The following is a 14,311-nucleotide window of genomic DNA, read 5'->3' on the forward strand; positions in this document are numbered from 1 at the left end:
TTTTAAGTATTTTATCACTCCCAACATTCAATATAAATTCGAATAACCATAGCTCTACTGAATTCCAAAACTTCATTAAAATCCTAAAAAAACATACATTGCGGGTTAATGTAAATGTTCTACAGGGTCTCTTTCTTTACTTCTCACTAAAATATTAAAAGCAATGAAGGAAAACTTTTGGAAAACTGTGCTTCAATACATACTTGAGTACTCCTTAACTCAGATCTGGATATTGAAAAATTCCAAGGAGCTGGAAAAATAAAAAAAAAAGATTTTTTTTCAAACCGAAATCAATCGTATAAACATTTTCTGCAACTCTTTATTCCAGCAGACAGGATTTTTTTTACATCATTGACAGCTGCTTAATTATTACAATTAAAACTCTAAACGTAACATTTGCTTTTCTTGTCTTTGGTCTTTTGCAAAATGATTTTGTTAAATACTTTTGATTGTGCACACAAGCACTCTGAAGTTGATACTACTAAGATGCTTGAGTTTCTATATGGTTAAGGAGGCCTTGCCCAAGGATCATGAAATAGAACAAGACTTAAATGAATTTTTCAATCGCCTCAAAAATGATTATTAATATTCAAATTTAACACTTTTGTAAAGCAATATTGAAAATAAAAATTATTTCGTAAGTTTTATGATCCATACAATGACCATGTCAGCAAATACGGTCAAATGCTGACTGACGTTATTAATGCATATTGTTAGACATTTATTTTCACACTACTAAATTGTCGACAAATTTTCCCATTTTTTCTCGATTGTGAAAGGGAGCGCACAGCGTGTGTGACCAATCACCCGGGTATGCTCACTTCATCATCATATCTTACCCTACCTCTGATGTTTAAAAGGTCCGTGTTTGTTCTGCTCCAGATTTGTTTTTTACGAATACTTTTTTTATCTTCACATATTTCATTCAATCTGTTCAAAGCATCTGTTATTATCTAATCAAATAAATATACAAAACTATACTACTGTCCAGTAACATTGTTTAAAATACATGAAATAGTTTTCTAAGTGGAAATAATACTTTGTTTTTAGAAAAAAAAAGATAAATCTCATTTATCGCCAAAGTAAGCAAAAACCTTATTTATCATCCTTTCTTTTTTGAACGCATCTAAAACAATTTTCAAATTTTCTTTTTTTTTCCTTTGTTACATTGAAAACTTCGTTTCCTTTGAATTATATATTTCCTTTATCAAACTATACTTCACTGGCTCAAAAGTCATAATTTTTTTTCCAAAATCTTAAATATGTGATGTTGGCAAATTTTTCATGTGAAAAAAAAATGCCAAAAAAATATCCAGTAACAGAACATTCATTTTGCAAGTTAAGAATAAAACTAGAACGATTGGAGGCTTGAAATAAGCCTTTGTCACTTTTTTTACAGCCATATTTTTTTTCTCGTTTATTTACTCCAAGGTCCCTCTATATAAGCATTAAAAATCTTGGACTATCGACTAGGTTAACAGATTTTCCTGGTAAGTCTATTCCCATTTTTAATGTTAACAAGTTCTATTTTTGCTATATGCACTTTTCTATATTTACCAATGAATTGTATTTGTTTTTTCCCCTATTTTCATCATGGATTTATTTGGTATTCTTTTTTTTAATTTTTACTTTTTTATCATAATTATCATCATTATTAGCATCAATGAAAAAGTCAATTTTATATATGTCAATTAACATTTATTTGAACTCGGTTTTTATCGTGGCGTTTTTGTTAATAAGTAAGCAATTATTTTGTTCGCTAGGACTTAATTTTGCTGACAAAACGTCTTCATTGAAAATATGTAATGAATTATTGTTTTAAAATTGGTTGGTAATGTATTTATGTGTTGGAGGGGTTGGGTGTTTCGTTGCTCAAAGGGTGATAAATTCCCACGAACAATAATACATATTAAACATTCTTCATTTCAAGTATATCAGGATAAGTATTTTAGTTTGGAAGTAAAACTACACATTTTGCCCTAAAATTCCCTATAAAAGAAACAATTTCCTGATTTAAATGTTAAAAGATATCTCCTTTACTTATTAAACATATAGAACCTCGCTTACTGATAATTTATAGGTTTTAATTTTCTGATCTAATTGTACTTATAGAAAGATATACATGTACGTCTTAGAACTCTACTTTCAAGGAAAATGGATCTTAAATCGTTTATTTGAAAGACTATTTTGTCTATTATATATGCCAATAAAGTACTACATAAGTTTGACAGATTCTTTCTGGCAAACCTATGTTTTCTTCCTGGTAAAATAACATTTTAGTTTATTTGCACTTCAGTGTAAGAACTGCTTACATTTAAAGATTGAGAGATCAATTGATTCGACAAGAAGATGAGGGCTTTCTTTGTACTGTTGATAGTCTGCCTGATCCATATGGCAGCCTGTAATATTGGTTAGTCTTTTTATTTTGGTTATTAAAACATTTTTAAAGTTTGTCTTAAAACATTAATCATTGCTGTAGTTTGTAGAAAAAAGTATACATTGTTTATCATCTCATATTTATCCGGAGAGTGAAGTTTAACAATCAATAGATAAATAGAAGATTATTAAAAACTAAATATATTATTCAAAATAAACTAAACATCCTCAATTTTTCATCATATTTCAATGATATAATCAAATGTGCATACCTTTACAGGACCGTACACCGAACCTGAGGCTGAATATCAAGGCAGTAACCAAAAAGACCAAAAGAGCGATGCCGACGACGATGGTGAAAACAGCGATAATGGCGATAACGGCGACGATGGCGACAGTAGCAATAATAGCGACAATAGTGATAACGGCGACAATGGCGATAATGGCGATAACGGCCGTAAAGGCAATAAAGGCCATGAATGCCGTGGACTTAGAATGGGGAATACTAACTGTGACGATGGTTGAAGAAGGCGATAAATGTGGAGAACGGAAAGGAAATGACTTGGGATCTGATTCGTATTGAACAGTGAGACAAATGTACTGTAAAAAAAAAAACAGACATATTTAAAATAAATCACCAATATACTGATTTTTGCTTCTTTGTATTATACTATGAGACGAGTGAACTCTAAAACCACACATATATCAAAAATGAATTATCAATAGACTGTTCATTGATTGATGTTTTAATTTTAGATTTTTTATGTGCCCGGATCAAGAGATCCGGGGCATATATTATATTGTCCTGTCTGCCTGTCTGTTTAGCTGTTTGTAAGTTTGTCTGCAAACTTTATCCTTCGCTATAACTTTTCAACCATGGAAGATGGAGACTTCATTTTTAGTATAAATACTCCACTAATTAAGTTCTTTCAAATGACATTAAGGTCATTGACCTTGTGACCTTGACTGTGATCTACCTGCTAAAAATACCTTGTTGTCTCCAAACTTTAACCTTCGTCATAACTTTTGAACGATGAAAGATAGAGATTTCATATTTAGTATGAATATTCCACTAATTAAGCTCTTTCAAATGACACCAAGGTCAATGATCTTCATCTTTCCAAGTCAAGATTTTCTGATCCGCCGCGCTCTACATAAACCCTTGACCGAATAGTTTAAGTTTGACGGGGTTAGAAATGCGTTCTCTGACTAGCCTCATGCAAGTTTGCATGAACCAATCAACATCTTTATTTTATTTAAAATGAAACTAAATCGTAAATAGAAAAACACACCAGTTTTAGTCCCAAGGATAACGTCTTTATCATTAAATAGCCCCGTTAAAGGTTTGTCTCAGCTTTTTAATTGAGTTATATTGAATTTATTACCGACCACCAATACTATCTCGAATTCTCTGTTGAATTCGTTTACTCTAATTGGCTAATAGCAGAGGTCAGTAGAGTTCAAAATGTGTAATATCACTAGATGGCGTGACAGTAAACTCCGTCAAACTAAGCCTATTCAGTCAAGGGTTTATGTGGAGCAGAGCAGATCAGAAACTCTTGACTTGGGAAGATGAATGATCTTGTGACCTTGAATGTGACCGATATGCTAAAAATAGCTTTTGTAAAGCTTTACTATAGCGTTTGAACCATATGAGGTAGAGACTTCATATTTGGTATGCATTTTCCACTAATTAAGCTCTTTAAAGTGACTCCAAATGACAGTGTGACCTTGACTGTGACCTATATGCTAAAATAGATTTTTTGAACTTTGTCGCCGCCGGGCGCATAGTGTTTCACAAACGCATCTTTTTTTTAATTATTTTTAATACTGAACTAAACAGAAAAAATAGATTGTGTCACATTTAAAAATACTGAAGTTTACTAAGTATTAAATGCTCTATACAAAACGTTGTTAATGTCATTTTTCAACATTACATTGCTTTCATTTCGCATGGTTACTAATCTTTTTATGAGTAATCGCGAAACAAATACAGGATTTTTTCAATCAATGTGATTATACACGGATATCAATTATCTAGTGTAAATAAAACACTTCAGAATAAATGTTTGACAGAATAACAATTATTGCAAATGCTCTATCATTAGGTTGAATGCTTATGCTTACCGACATCATTTATAGCAATTATAATGCTATTACTAGCTATAAAATTTGTTATTGATTTCTCAGTTTACTAAATCATGCTAAGATAATGGCGGATATGCCTATTCCTACATGGCACCTGATCCCACATCTAATGTTTTCAGACCTGTAGTTGCTCTGTTTAAAATTTATTTGATTTATTGGACATCAAAACATATCCCAACTAACAAAAAGGTTCTTGCATGATCATCATAGTTATGGTTTTTGAATGAAGCTATCGATTAGTATTTCATAAGAGGCAGCTTTGGAGGAGAAGCTTCAGGAATTATTTTCAAAAATAAAATATTATTCAAGAAGTGACTTTAATCATATTTAGATAGATATTAAATATATATAAAAAAAAAAACTTTTAGAAAACTTCAGTTTTCAGTTTAAAAAATCAGTTACATCACTACATAAAAAATCAGTTACCTCACTGCATATAACACATAAACTCATTAACCATACACAACTGGTTTGTATATTTAAAAAAGAACCTCGGAAATATACTTATCACGCCATTGGCTATTTTGAATTTCTGATAAAAAATAATTCTGCTTGTTCACAAAAGTGACCGATTGATATTAAAAGGATGCCTGGCAACATACATTTGGTCTTAAGGGTAGGTTTCATATGAAGCAGAATTTATTTAAAAGCATACACGAGATGCAAAAAAACCTTTCATGTGGCATTCAGGTCGACATTTAGATATATCGACGACATATACAAATGGAAATTGATAAGTGTGCGCATGTATTAATGGTGAAATTTGCTCTATCGTTAGTGAATTTTGATCAAGTATACTTCATTATAATGTATCTAGTTCAATATCTGAGCTCGAGGAATTTCACGTTACGCTCCTTGAGAAGCTTAGAACAAAACATCATTTGTCTTGGTTGGAGCATCACCGCCCCTCAACCGATGTCCAAGAACACCCCATAGGTGTTCTTAAGCATTAAATTCTTTTTTTGAATGTCCACCATAGCTGATCAATATATGCACCCCAAAGGAATCATGTGGACTGATAATGCACTGATCTTGACGTCGAGAAAGCGTTGCCAAACACGAATCTGACTATCTACAAAGTTCAAATTCAATCTAGATTTCATCGCTGAACATTGTATAGCGCCAATGTCGAAGTTGTCCTGATTGGTTGATGTTGTGTAGCCCATGCTCTCATGAGACGCCTGTTCTCAGTAATCAAACATAACTCGCCAAACAGGACAAGGTGACTTACGACTAGCTGCTTTAAGTAAGCTTCTTGCAGAACCGTTACGGATTCTTATTTCTGTTGCAGCCCTGTACCAATGGCTTAGTTATTTTAATGCTGTTAATCAGGTTTAATTAAACTTTCGTCCGACGTTTTAATATGACATTGGATTGATTATTATTAATTCCTCTCGTGATTTTGAATCACGACTTCAAATGATATGAAAAAAAACATAGTTCACGAAATGTTTTAGGAGACTTGACTAAGTTATATTCTTATACGTTTGTTTTTGCAGGTGATACAGTTTATTACTTTATAATATCATATTTTAGTGTAATAGTATTAGCAACGGTTCTTCTTTCAACTGAAGACAAAAATTGATTTTTAAACTTCTATTCTAATGGTCAATCAAAAATTGAGCACTTTGCCAAAAGTGGCCAAAAATACACATTGAACATTTTCTTTTTATATTATTATAATTTTTGAATTGAAAATATATAAAACCATCATGAAAATGTTTCATCATCTGACAGAATAAAGATCATGTTGATTAATATCATTGCGAAGAAAAGTGGACCAAGAAGGTTTAGTTTAAATATTAGATTGCAGAACAAATGTTTACCTTCGTGATGAATTTCATTTCTAAGATAAATTAAATTTCAGGTAAAATTTGAATTTTACTTCTTTCTACAGGAAAACGATGATACATCATTTCGGTCAGTTGCTCTTGGTCTTGGATATTTTAAATAAAGAAATAAACAAATGGAAATCTGCATGAAATGCAAATTTCATAATGCATGCAATTAATCACTTTATACTTTTATTTCTGCATGTTGGCAGTTATTAACTCTTTTCTTGGAAAAGTTCTATTTTTTCTCTGAAAGGTGGAAAGTGCCATTAAATTATTGCTGTATTTTATTAATGACTGCTTCATGTTTAACCATGGACGAAAGGCAATTTTAATTTTTCTTCAGAGTAATATTCATTGCATAAATAACGTACTCACCGGTTTAGCTGATTTCATGCTATAGCCATACACAAATTTTTGGAAAAAAATTAAACATTCTTTCAACGATAAGTTTTTTAAAGGTTATTTTTGTGTTAAATCATTTAATATTAATTTAAAAGACAATATCTATTCTTTCAATAAGCTATTCAACGTTAAAATTTCGTATTAAATAACTTTACATATATTACATTTTGGAAAAAAAATTGTATCTGTTCCATTCACAAACCTGAAAATACAAATTACTTAAAAAATGAAAAAAAAAGAGTAATTAAAGATTGAAAAGTTAGCAGTTTACAGGTACTGCTTGTATTATTTATTTTTCTTAACTTATTTCACCAAAAAGTGTCATATGAATTTTTTTTAAGTTTGAAGAATAACACGTTTATATTTAACATGGTATTATTTTACTTTGTAACTTTTTAAATGTACTATTTTTTATTGCAATATACAGATGAAATATCACTTAATGAATTTAGTATTTGAAACTCGGTAAATTCGCTATAATTTTTTAACGCTTTTAACTGTCTCTTTCATTATGTTTATGTAGCAAACCAAGTGATATTTACCATGTCGATAAAATGGCTGGATACTTTCAAGTCGTAATTTAATTAAAATCGAAAACAATTTTTTTTATCTGAAGCGTTTTCATCCAAATAAAGTACAAGAAATTCGGCTTTATTTCGATAGAAATTCATTCCAAATTTTAACAACCTCTCATGACATGCAGATTGATTCTTCAAATTAAATGTCAAAGAAGTAGAAAAACATGATTCATACTGGGAATAGGAATTATCTGAACGTCAATAAAATCATTGACTTTGTCAAAAAAGAAAAAGAAAAAAACAAGAGATCTACAAGAAAAACATATCGCCCCGCTTTCAACACTATTAAAGACTGAAATAGATGAAAGGGTTTTCAGATATTTATTGCTAGTAGCAATATAGCTTAGGAATTTCTTTAATTACATGTTTTACACGATACTATCATTTTACTTGATCAAATCAAAGGAAGCCCTTGTGACGTCACAATTGTAGAAATATGTAAAGAAATTATATGAGCTATATCTGATTTATAAAGCAATGAACATATAATTTAAGAAATGAATGTAATATTTTTTGCGCGTAGTGCATTGATGAAAACGTTTTCCGTTCAATTTTTTTTTCTTTGATACTTTGATCAAAGAAAAAATATTACATTGACATTTCTTATCATTTAATTATGATTTTAAATTAATAAAATGAAAATTTCTATCACTTTACAATGAAATTTACGCATCAAAAACAGTGCGTATGAATATATCACAATAACGTTAATGTTGCTGAAATTCAAAATGGCTTAGCCTACTTCCTAGGCCCAACAAAAAAAAAACTAAAACATTGTCGTGTCATTACCAACCTTCTCAAACAATCATTAACATTTATTTAACACAAAAAATTTACCTGTTGTGTTATTATATTTTGCTAAATCCCAATGGGTGTATTTTCCCCTATAAGTGTGTAAATGTGAAGGGAAGCTACTTAAATATCCTAACAGTTCTAGGCCCTACTTCAAGGTCAGAGAAATTTTTGGATTTCCTATTCGCTCCTTTTCATCTGAATTTTAATTCGAACATATAAATACGTATCACAACCTGTCAATGCTTTAAAATCTGAAAGAGTCTGTTGCCAACTGCAAACAATCATGCGGTGTCGTTTTTCTCGATCATTCGTTTCCTAAGAATTAACACATTAACGGCATTTTTGCAGCTTTAGTAGCATGAAAACATTTCTTCACAGTTCCATTGTTCATACCAGTTATCTCAAAGACATTCATTTAACATAAGAGTGCTGATTTCCTTCATTCTTTCCCATAACTGTAATGTTGTCATGCAGACGATTTTGGTTTGTTTAGCAAAGGGGGATAATTAAAAAAGAAATGAAAGTAGGAAATAAGTCAGAAACGTAACGAACAGGTTTCGAAATTCAGGAAAATGTCTATTAAAGTAAAAAAAAAAGCAACTATTTGATTATTCCTTCAAAAAGTAATTAATCTGGAAACGGGAAATATACATGTATTAAGACTAAAGACAACCAAAGTAGTTCCGGCTGCTTAGTGCAAGCGGACTCTAGATTTTATTGATGCAGTTATCAAAACAATCTTTAATCCAATTAGAATCAAGCATTTTATAGAAATTAAATGATAAACGTACTATTGTCATATTTAACAAGCTAGCTAAGACTAGGAAAACAAGAACACAAACACACAAGATTTTAAAAGTATTTATGTGATGGAAGCTAAATGGAAACCTTTGATGAAAAACAAATGAATGCAACAGTGATTGTTTGATTGTTTTATTTTCTCTCAAACTATATCAAAATAGGCTTTACTTGATAATAATTTCCATGTATTTTTAGTTTAGAAAACATGTTCAACTATAATTTCGTTGCAAGGGGTGGTGCACCAAGAAGATGCCAATTTAAAACATGATTGCAGAAGACTAATTGTCCATTACATTGATATGAACATTGTAATTAAAAGTTGAATTTTAAGTTTTCTTCTTTATACCGGTTGAAAACGACGATATATTATTTTGATAAATTTCTCCTAGTAGTTGATATTCTAAATAAGGTAACAAACCATTAAAATACAGCATCAAATGTGAATGACATAATGCATGTTGCAAATTATTTATTAATTTCTGCATGTTGGCTGTTATTGTGTCATTTCTTGGAAAATTATTTTTCCTGCAAGAAAAAAAGCTGACATTATTTTTTTTTACATCATTAAAGATACATATGTAGAATATTACAAATAAAAATAACTCTACTATACCCTTCAAATCATTGATCTTTTAATCATTATTAAATCTAATTATCAGGTAATCAAGCTTCCTTACTTCATGACTGGTCGGCAGGGAGTACCCAATCCTCCATGGCACAGCTTTCCACCTCTGATTTTTCGGAGGCCCATGCTTGCTTTGCTCCAATGTTGTATTGTTTTCTGGACTTTTGTTCTTGAATACTGTTCGATATCTCCATATGTTTCATTAATATGAGGATAATTTACATGTTAAAGTTAAACGTACAGTATATAAGTAATATTTTATGGTCTTTTAGTACATATAAAGTCTTTTAGAAATATTTTTTACGCACAAATATATATTATGTATTTTTTAAAAAGAAATCTGTTCTCCATTTTTTATACTTGCATTTTATATGAAGCGCACTAGAGTGCCTTTATTATAATGCGCTATAGAAGTTACTGCATTGTATTGTATTATTATAAAATATAATAAAATCTCGTATTAAGATATGATGGAGGAGTGAGCATCCCCTGCCGACAAGTCACACACGGCTTTGATTTTATACACCTTCATTTGCATGGACTTTAAATCCCTCAGGTGATGGTTCTCTGGTCAATAAAATGGCCTTGTCAGCAAATACAATTTACCTTTGAGTCAAATGCTGACTGACGGTTTTCATACTATAATTGTTAGTCCATTAATTATACACTGGATGACGACGTATTTTTCTTATATTCCCGGTCATGAAAAGAAACACAAAGCGGGTGTGAACGGTTGGCAGGTGATACTCATTCCCCCATGGCACCTGATCCCACCTCTGATGTTAAGATGTCCGTTTTCGTTCTGCTCCTGATTTGTTTTTTTTACAAATACTTTTTTAAATCTCCACATATATCATTCAATTTGTTTAATGCATCTGTTATTATCTAACGAAATAAACATAAATAATTATACTAGTATTACAATAGGTAATTTTTAATACATTATTTGAAATATATGAAGCAGAAGTGCATGAAATACATATTTTTTTTATAGAAAAAAAGATTAATTCTATTTTATCGTTAAAGTAAGCGATAAATTTATTTATTTTCCTTTCTTTTTTCGTACGCATTTAAAAACAATTTTTTTAAGTCTGTTTTTTTTCTCTTTATTTTTCACAATTTATTGTGAACATCGTTTCCTTTGAATGATATATTTCCTCTTCTTAATCTTCACTGTCTAAAAAGTAAAAAAAAAGGATTTCTTTCCAGTATCTTAAATATGTGATGTTGGCATAATTTGTTTTATGTGCATTATAATGCACAAAACAAAATATCCAATGGCTAAACATTCATTTTGCACGTTAAGAATAAAACTAGAATGATTGGATGCATCAAATAAGCATCTGTCAGTTTTCTGACAGCAATATTTTTTTCTCGCTAATTTACTCCAAGACCCTCTATATATAAGTGTTAAAAATCTTAGACTTTGCAAGACAACCACAAACTTGGTTTAACCGATTTTCCTGGTAAGTCTATTCCCATTTTTAATATTTACAAGTTATAGTTTTGTTATATGCATTGATCTATATTTACTTATGATTTTTGTATTGTTTTTTTCTTATTTTCAATACGGATTTTATTGGGTTTTTTTTTTTTACTTTCTTTATCATCAATTTCATTATAAGCATTATCAAGAACATAATCATTTCTATATGTCAATTAACATTTATTGGAATTCATTTCTATTCGTGGCGTTCCATGTTAATAAAAAAGCAATTTTTTGCTCCTCAGGACTTAATTTTGTTCATTAATGTAAAACGTCTACATTGAAAATATTTAATGAATTATTGTTTTAAAATTTGTTGCTCGTGTGTGTGTTTTGGGGGTGGGTGGGTTCGATGTTCAGAAATACGAAAGGTGATAAATCCTGAACAAACAAAACTATATACAATATTAATCGTTCATCATTTCAAATATTTCAGTAGTAGTATTTCAGTTTTGAAGTAAAACTGCATATGATACCCTAAAATTCCAAAAATATTCGATAAACAATTCTGTGATTGAAGTACTTACACAGTTATATATGCTAATAAAGTACTATAAAGTACAATGAAGTACAATGAAGTTGCACTGATTCCTTCTGGCAAACTTGTGTTGTTATTCCTGAATAAATAATATCTTAATTCATTTGCACTTCAATGTAAGAACTGCTTACATTTGCAGATTGAGAGGTCAATTGATTCAACAACAAGATGAGGGCTTTCTTTGTACTGTTGATAGTCTGCCTGATCCATATGGCAGCCTGTAATAATGGTAAGTCCTTTTTGTTATTAAAACATTTTTAAAGTTTGTCTTAAAACATTCATCATTGCTTTAAAACTGTCTGTCTGAAGCTTGTAGAAAAAATTAAATACATTGTTAATCATCTCTTATGTTTATCTGCAGAGTGAAATTTAACAAAATTTTAATAAATAAATGGAAGATCATTAACATCTAAGTATATTATTTAAAATAAACTAAACTTTTTAATCATATTTCAATGATTTAATGAAATGTGCATAACTTTACAGGACCATACACCGAACCTGAGGCTGAATCTGAAGGCAATAACGAAGTTATAGTCCAGAAGGGCGATACCGACGACAATGGCGATCACGGCGATAATGGCAATGGTGACAATGGTGATAACGGCGATAACGGCGACAATGGTGATAACGGCGATGACGACGATAATGGTGATAACGGAGATAACGGCGATAATGGCGATAACGGCGATAAAGGAAAAGGGAAAAACGGTAATGGTGGACGAAGACGATAATTGCAGAGAACGAAATGACTTTGAATCTGATTTGAATTGAACAATGAGACAAGTGTCCTGTAAAACTAAAAATATTGAAAGTTAATCACCAATACACTCTTCTCTGCTTCTTTGAATTGAACTATGAGACTAGTGTACTCTAAAACCACACATATATCAAGAATAAATTATCAATAGACTGATGTTTGTTTTTTGTATTTTTTTATATAGCTTTCATTTTTTATGCACCCGGATGGATAGATCAGGGGCGTATATTGTTTTTTTCCTGTCCTGTCTGTCTGTTTATCTGCAAACTTTATCCTTCGGCATAACTTTTCAACCATTAAAGATAAAGACTTCATGTTTTGTGTACATATTTCACTAATTAAGCTCTTTCAAATGTGTGGCCTTGACTGTTACCTTTATGCCTAAAATATCATTTTTGAACTTTGTTGCCACCAGGCGCATAGTGTTTCACAAACACATCTTGTTTTAAATATTTTTAATACTGAAATAAACAGAAAAAGTCGTTAACCATACACAACTGGTTTATATACTCAACCAGAAAAAAAAGCATATTGTTTTACTCTTCAAAGAAATTTTGAAAAAGTATATGGAGCAACTACTTTTTTATCATTGGACGCCTGTGATCTATTTAAAAGAAAACATGGGGTTTTAAAACCCAAGTGTTGAATAATTCCCTTTATATTTCCATTTCCAATTGTTTTCCCTATGATAAACACTACGAAAGTGAATCTTGTTAATTTCTCCGTGATTCCTGTGGCATGTAAATTTCTCTATTGAAATACTACTGAAAGGTCAAATGTCAACCTGCATGTATATATCACTGGCGTATAATATAGTAAAGGAAAATATGTTTTTTTTTATTGTTTACTAAGTAATTAGATATGATATATCGTTTAACAAACAAAATGAATAATGAATCATCTTCGGATCAAAAGCAAGTCACTAGCTCAACGCTATCCACTTTCACTTTCACCGAGGCCTCGCAAGACCGAGAACCCCACTTCCGTAAACATGGTAAACAGCCCATCTGAACCACGTAGAAAAATCGGCATTGACACATAGATCTGCTCTCCATCATCTGATACAGACATATCGTCCCTCAGTCATTACCATCCGACTTCTTAAGCAACTCAACTTCCTAGATGCTGTTTTAAAATCCACACGAATCTGTTTCCTAACCAAGCTGACCAACTCCCGTTTCATTAACTGCAACATTGCATTTAATATGGCGGCGGAGAAGTGACCTAGGAAGTGACAAGATTGCTTTGATCATTATTTAAAATTCTTTTGTTGTTTATTTTGTAAATGTTGATATTTGACTACAGTAACTAAATAATCAATAAATTTGTTTCGTGTTTTTATGGGACTATTTTTTAATGATTTAATTTTGTTTGTATTCTAGTCTCTCATTGGTTGATTTCCAAAAAGGAACGCAAATTATTTCTTAATAACCTGGTTTAGTATGGGGACACATCTCCTTGACAACCAGCTGAATCATCTGTATCCATGCAATCCCCTCATTTCCAGTCCTTGGGATTCATGGAAATTTCCAGACATAATAAATGTACCTTTAACTTCAAACAGTAGCTCCATCTTACCTCATTTAAACAAACATTATGGCTGCTAGATCTGTGTATAAGTTATTACCTCCCCTTGTTAACCATGACTTCCGTTACTAGGGATGTATTATTGAGCGGCAAATTTAAACTCGTAAAAAGCAGCATGATTTTACACCCACAGTTGTTTAATCAGTTTAAAATAAGATAATAAGGAATGACTCTAATTCTTGTCCAAATTATTCGTGTATAACCTGGTTTGGGTCAGTTTACGCTTTTTTATAATCCGCGAAAGCGTAAACTGGCTTAAATCAGGTTATGTCGAATAATAAGAATTAGAGTCATTCCTTAATAGTAAAATTTGACGTCATGGGGACTCGTACATTTCAAATCTACTAATTTTCTATGTATTTTAAGATTGTTATTATAAG

The 14,311-nt window shown here is 30.9% G+C and overlaps 1 protein-coding gene across 2 annotated transcripts; it reads left to right on the top strand.

The window, feature by feature from the left end:
• Positions 1 to 1,469: 1,469 nt before the first annotated feature.
• LOC134280235 (nacrein-like protein P1) lies at positions 1,470 to 12,500 on the top strand. Of its 2 annotated transcripts, none has more exons than XM_062762645.1 (3): positions 1,470 to 1,490; positions 11,724 to 11,813; positions 12,071 to 12,500. In XM_062762645.1, the coding sequence occupies exons 2-3, from the start codon at positions 11,753 to 11,755 to the stop codon at positions 12,316 to 12,318; spliced, it is 309 nt and encodes a 102-aa protein (XP_062618629.1). In that variant the 5' UTR covers positions 1,470 to 1,490; positions 11,724 to 11,752; the 3' UTR covers positions 12,319 to 12,500. The 2 variants fall into 2 exon arrangements, with proteins under 2 accessions (XP_062618629.1, XP_062618630.1); XM_062762646.1 differs by lacking the exon at positions 1,470 to 1,490 and adding an exon at positions 11,000 to 11,026.
• The last annotated feature ends 1,811 nt before the right edge of the window (positions 12,501 to 14,311 follow it).

Source organism: Saccostrea cucullata, unplaced genomic scaffold (genome assembly GCF_032062105.1).
Source record: "Saccostrea cucullata isolate Sc308-1 unplaced genomic scaffold, CSIRO_AGI_Scuc_v1 ctg5961, whole genome shotgun sequence".
Taxonomy (NCBI): Eukaryota; Metazoa; Mollusca; class Bivalvia; order Ostreida; family Ostreidae; genus Saccostrea; species Saccostrea cuccullata.

Bases quoted from the DNA above. Each gene is read 5' to 3' on its own strand.
- LOC134280235 (XM_062762645.1), top strand. From the start codon at position 11,753: ATGAGGGCTTTCTTTGTACTGTTGATAGTCTGCCTGATCCATATGGCA. The intron at 11,814-12,070 runs GTAAGTCCTTTT...ATAACTTTACAG, and splicing joins TATGGCAGCCTGTAATAATG to GACCATACACCGAACCTGAG.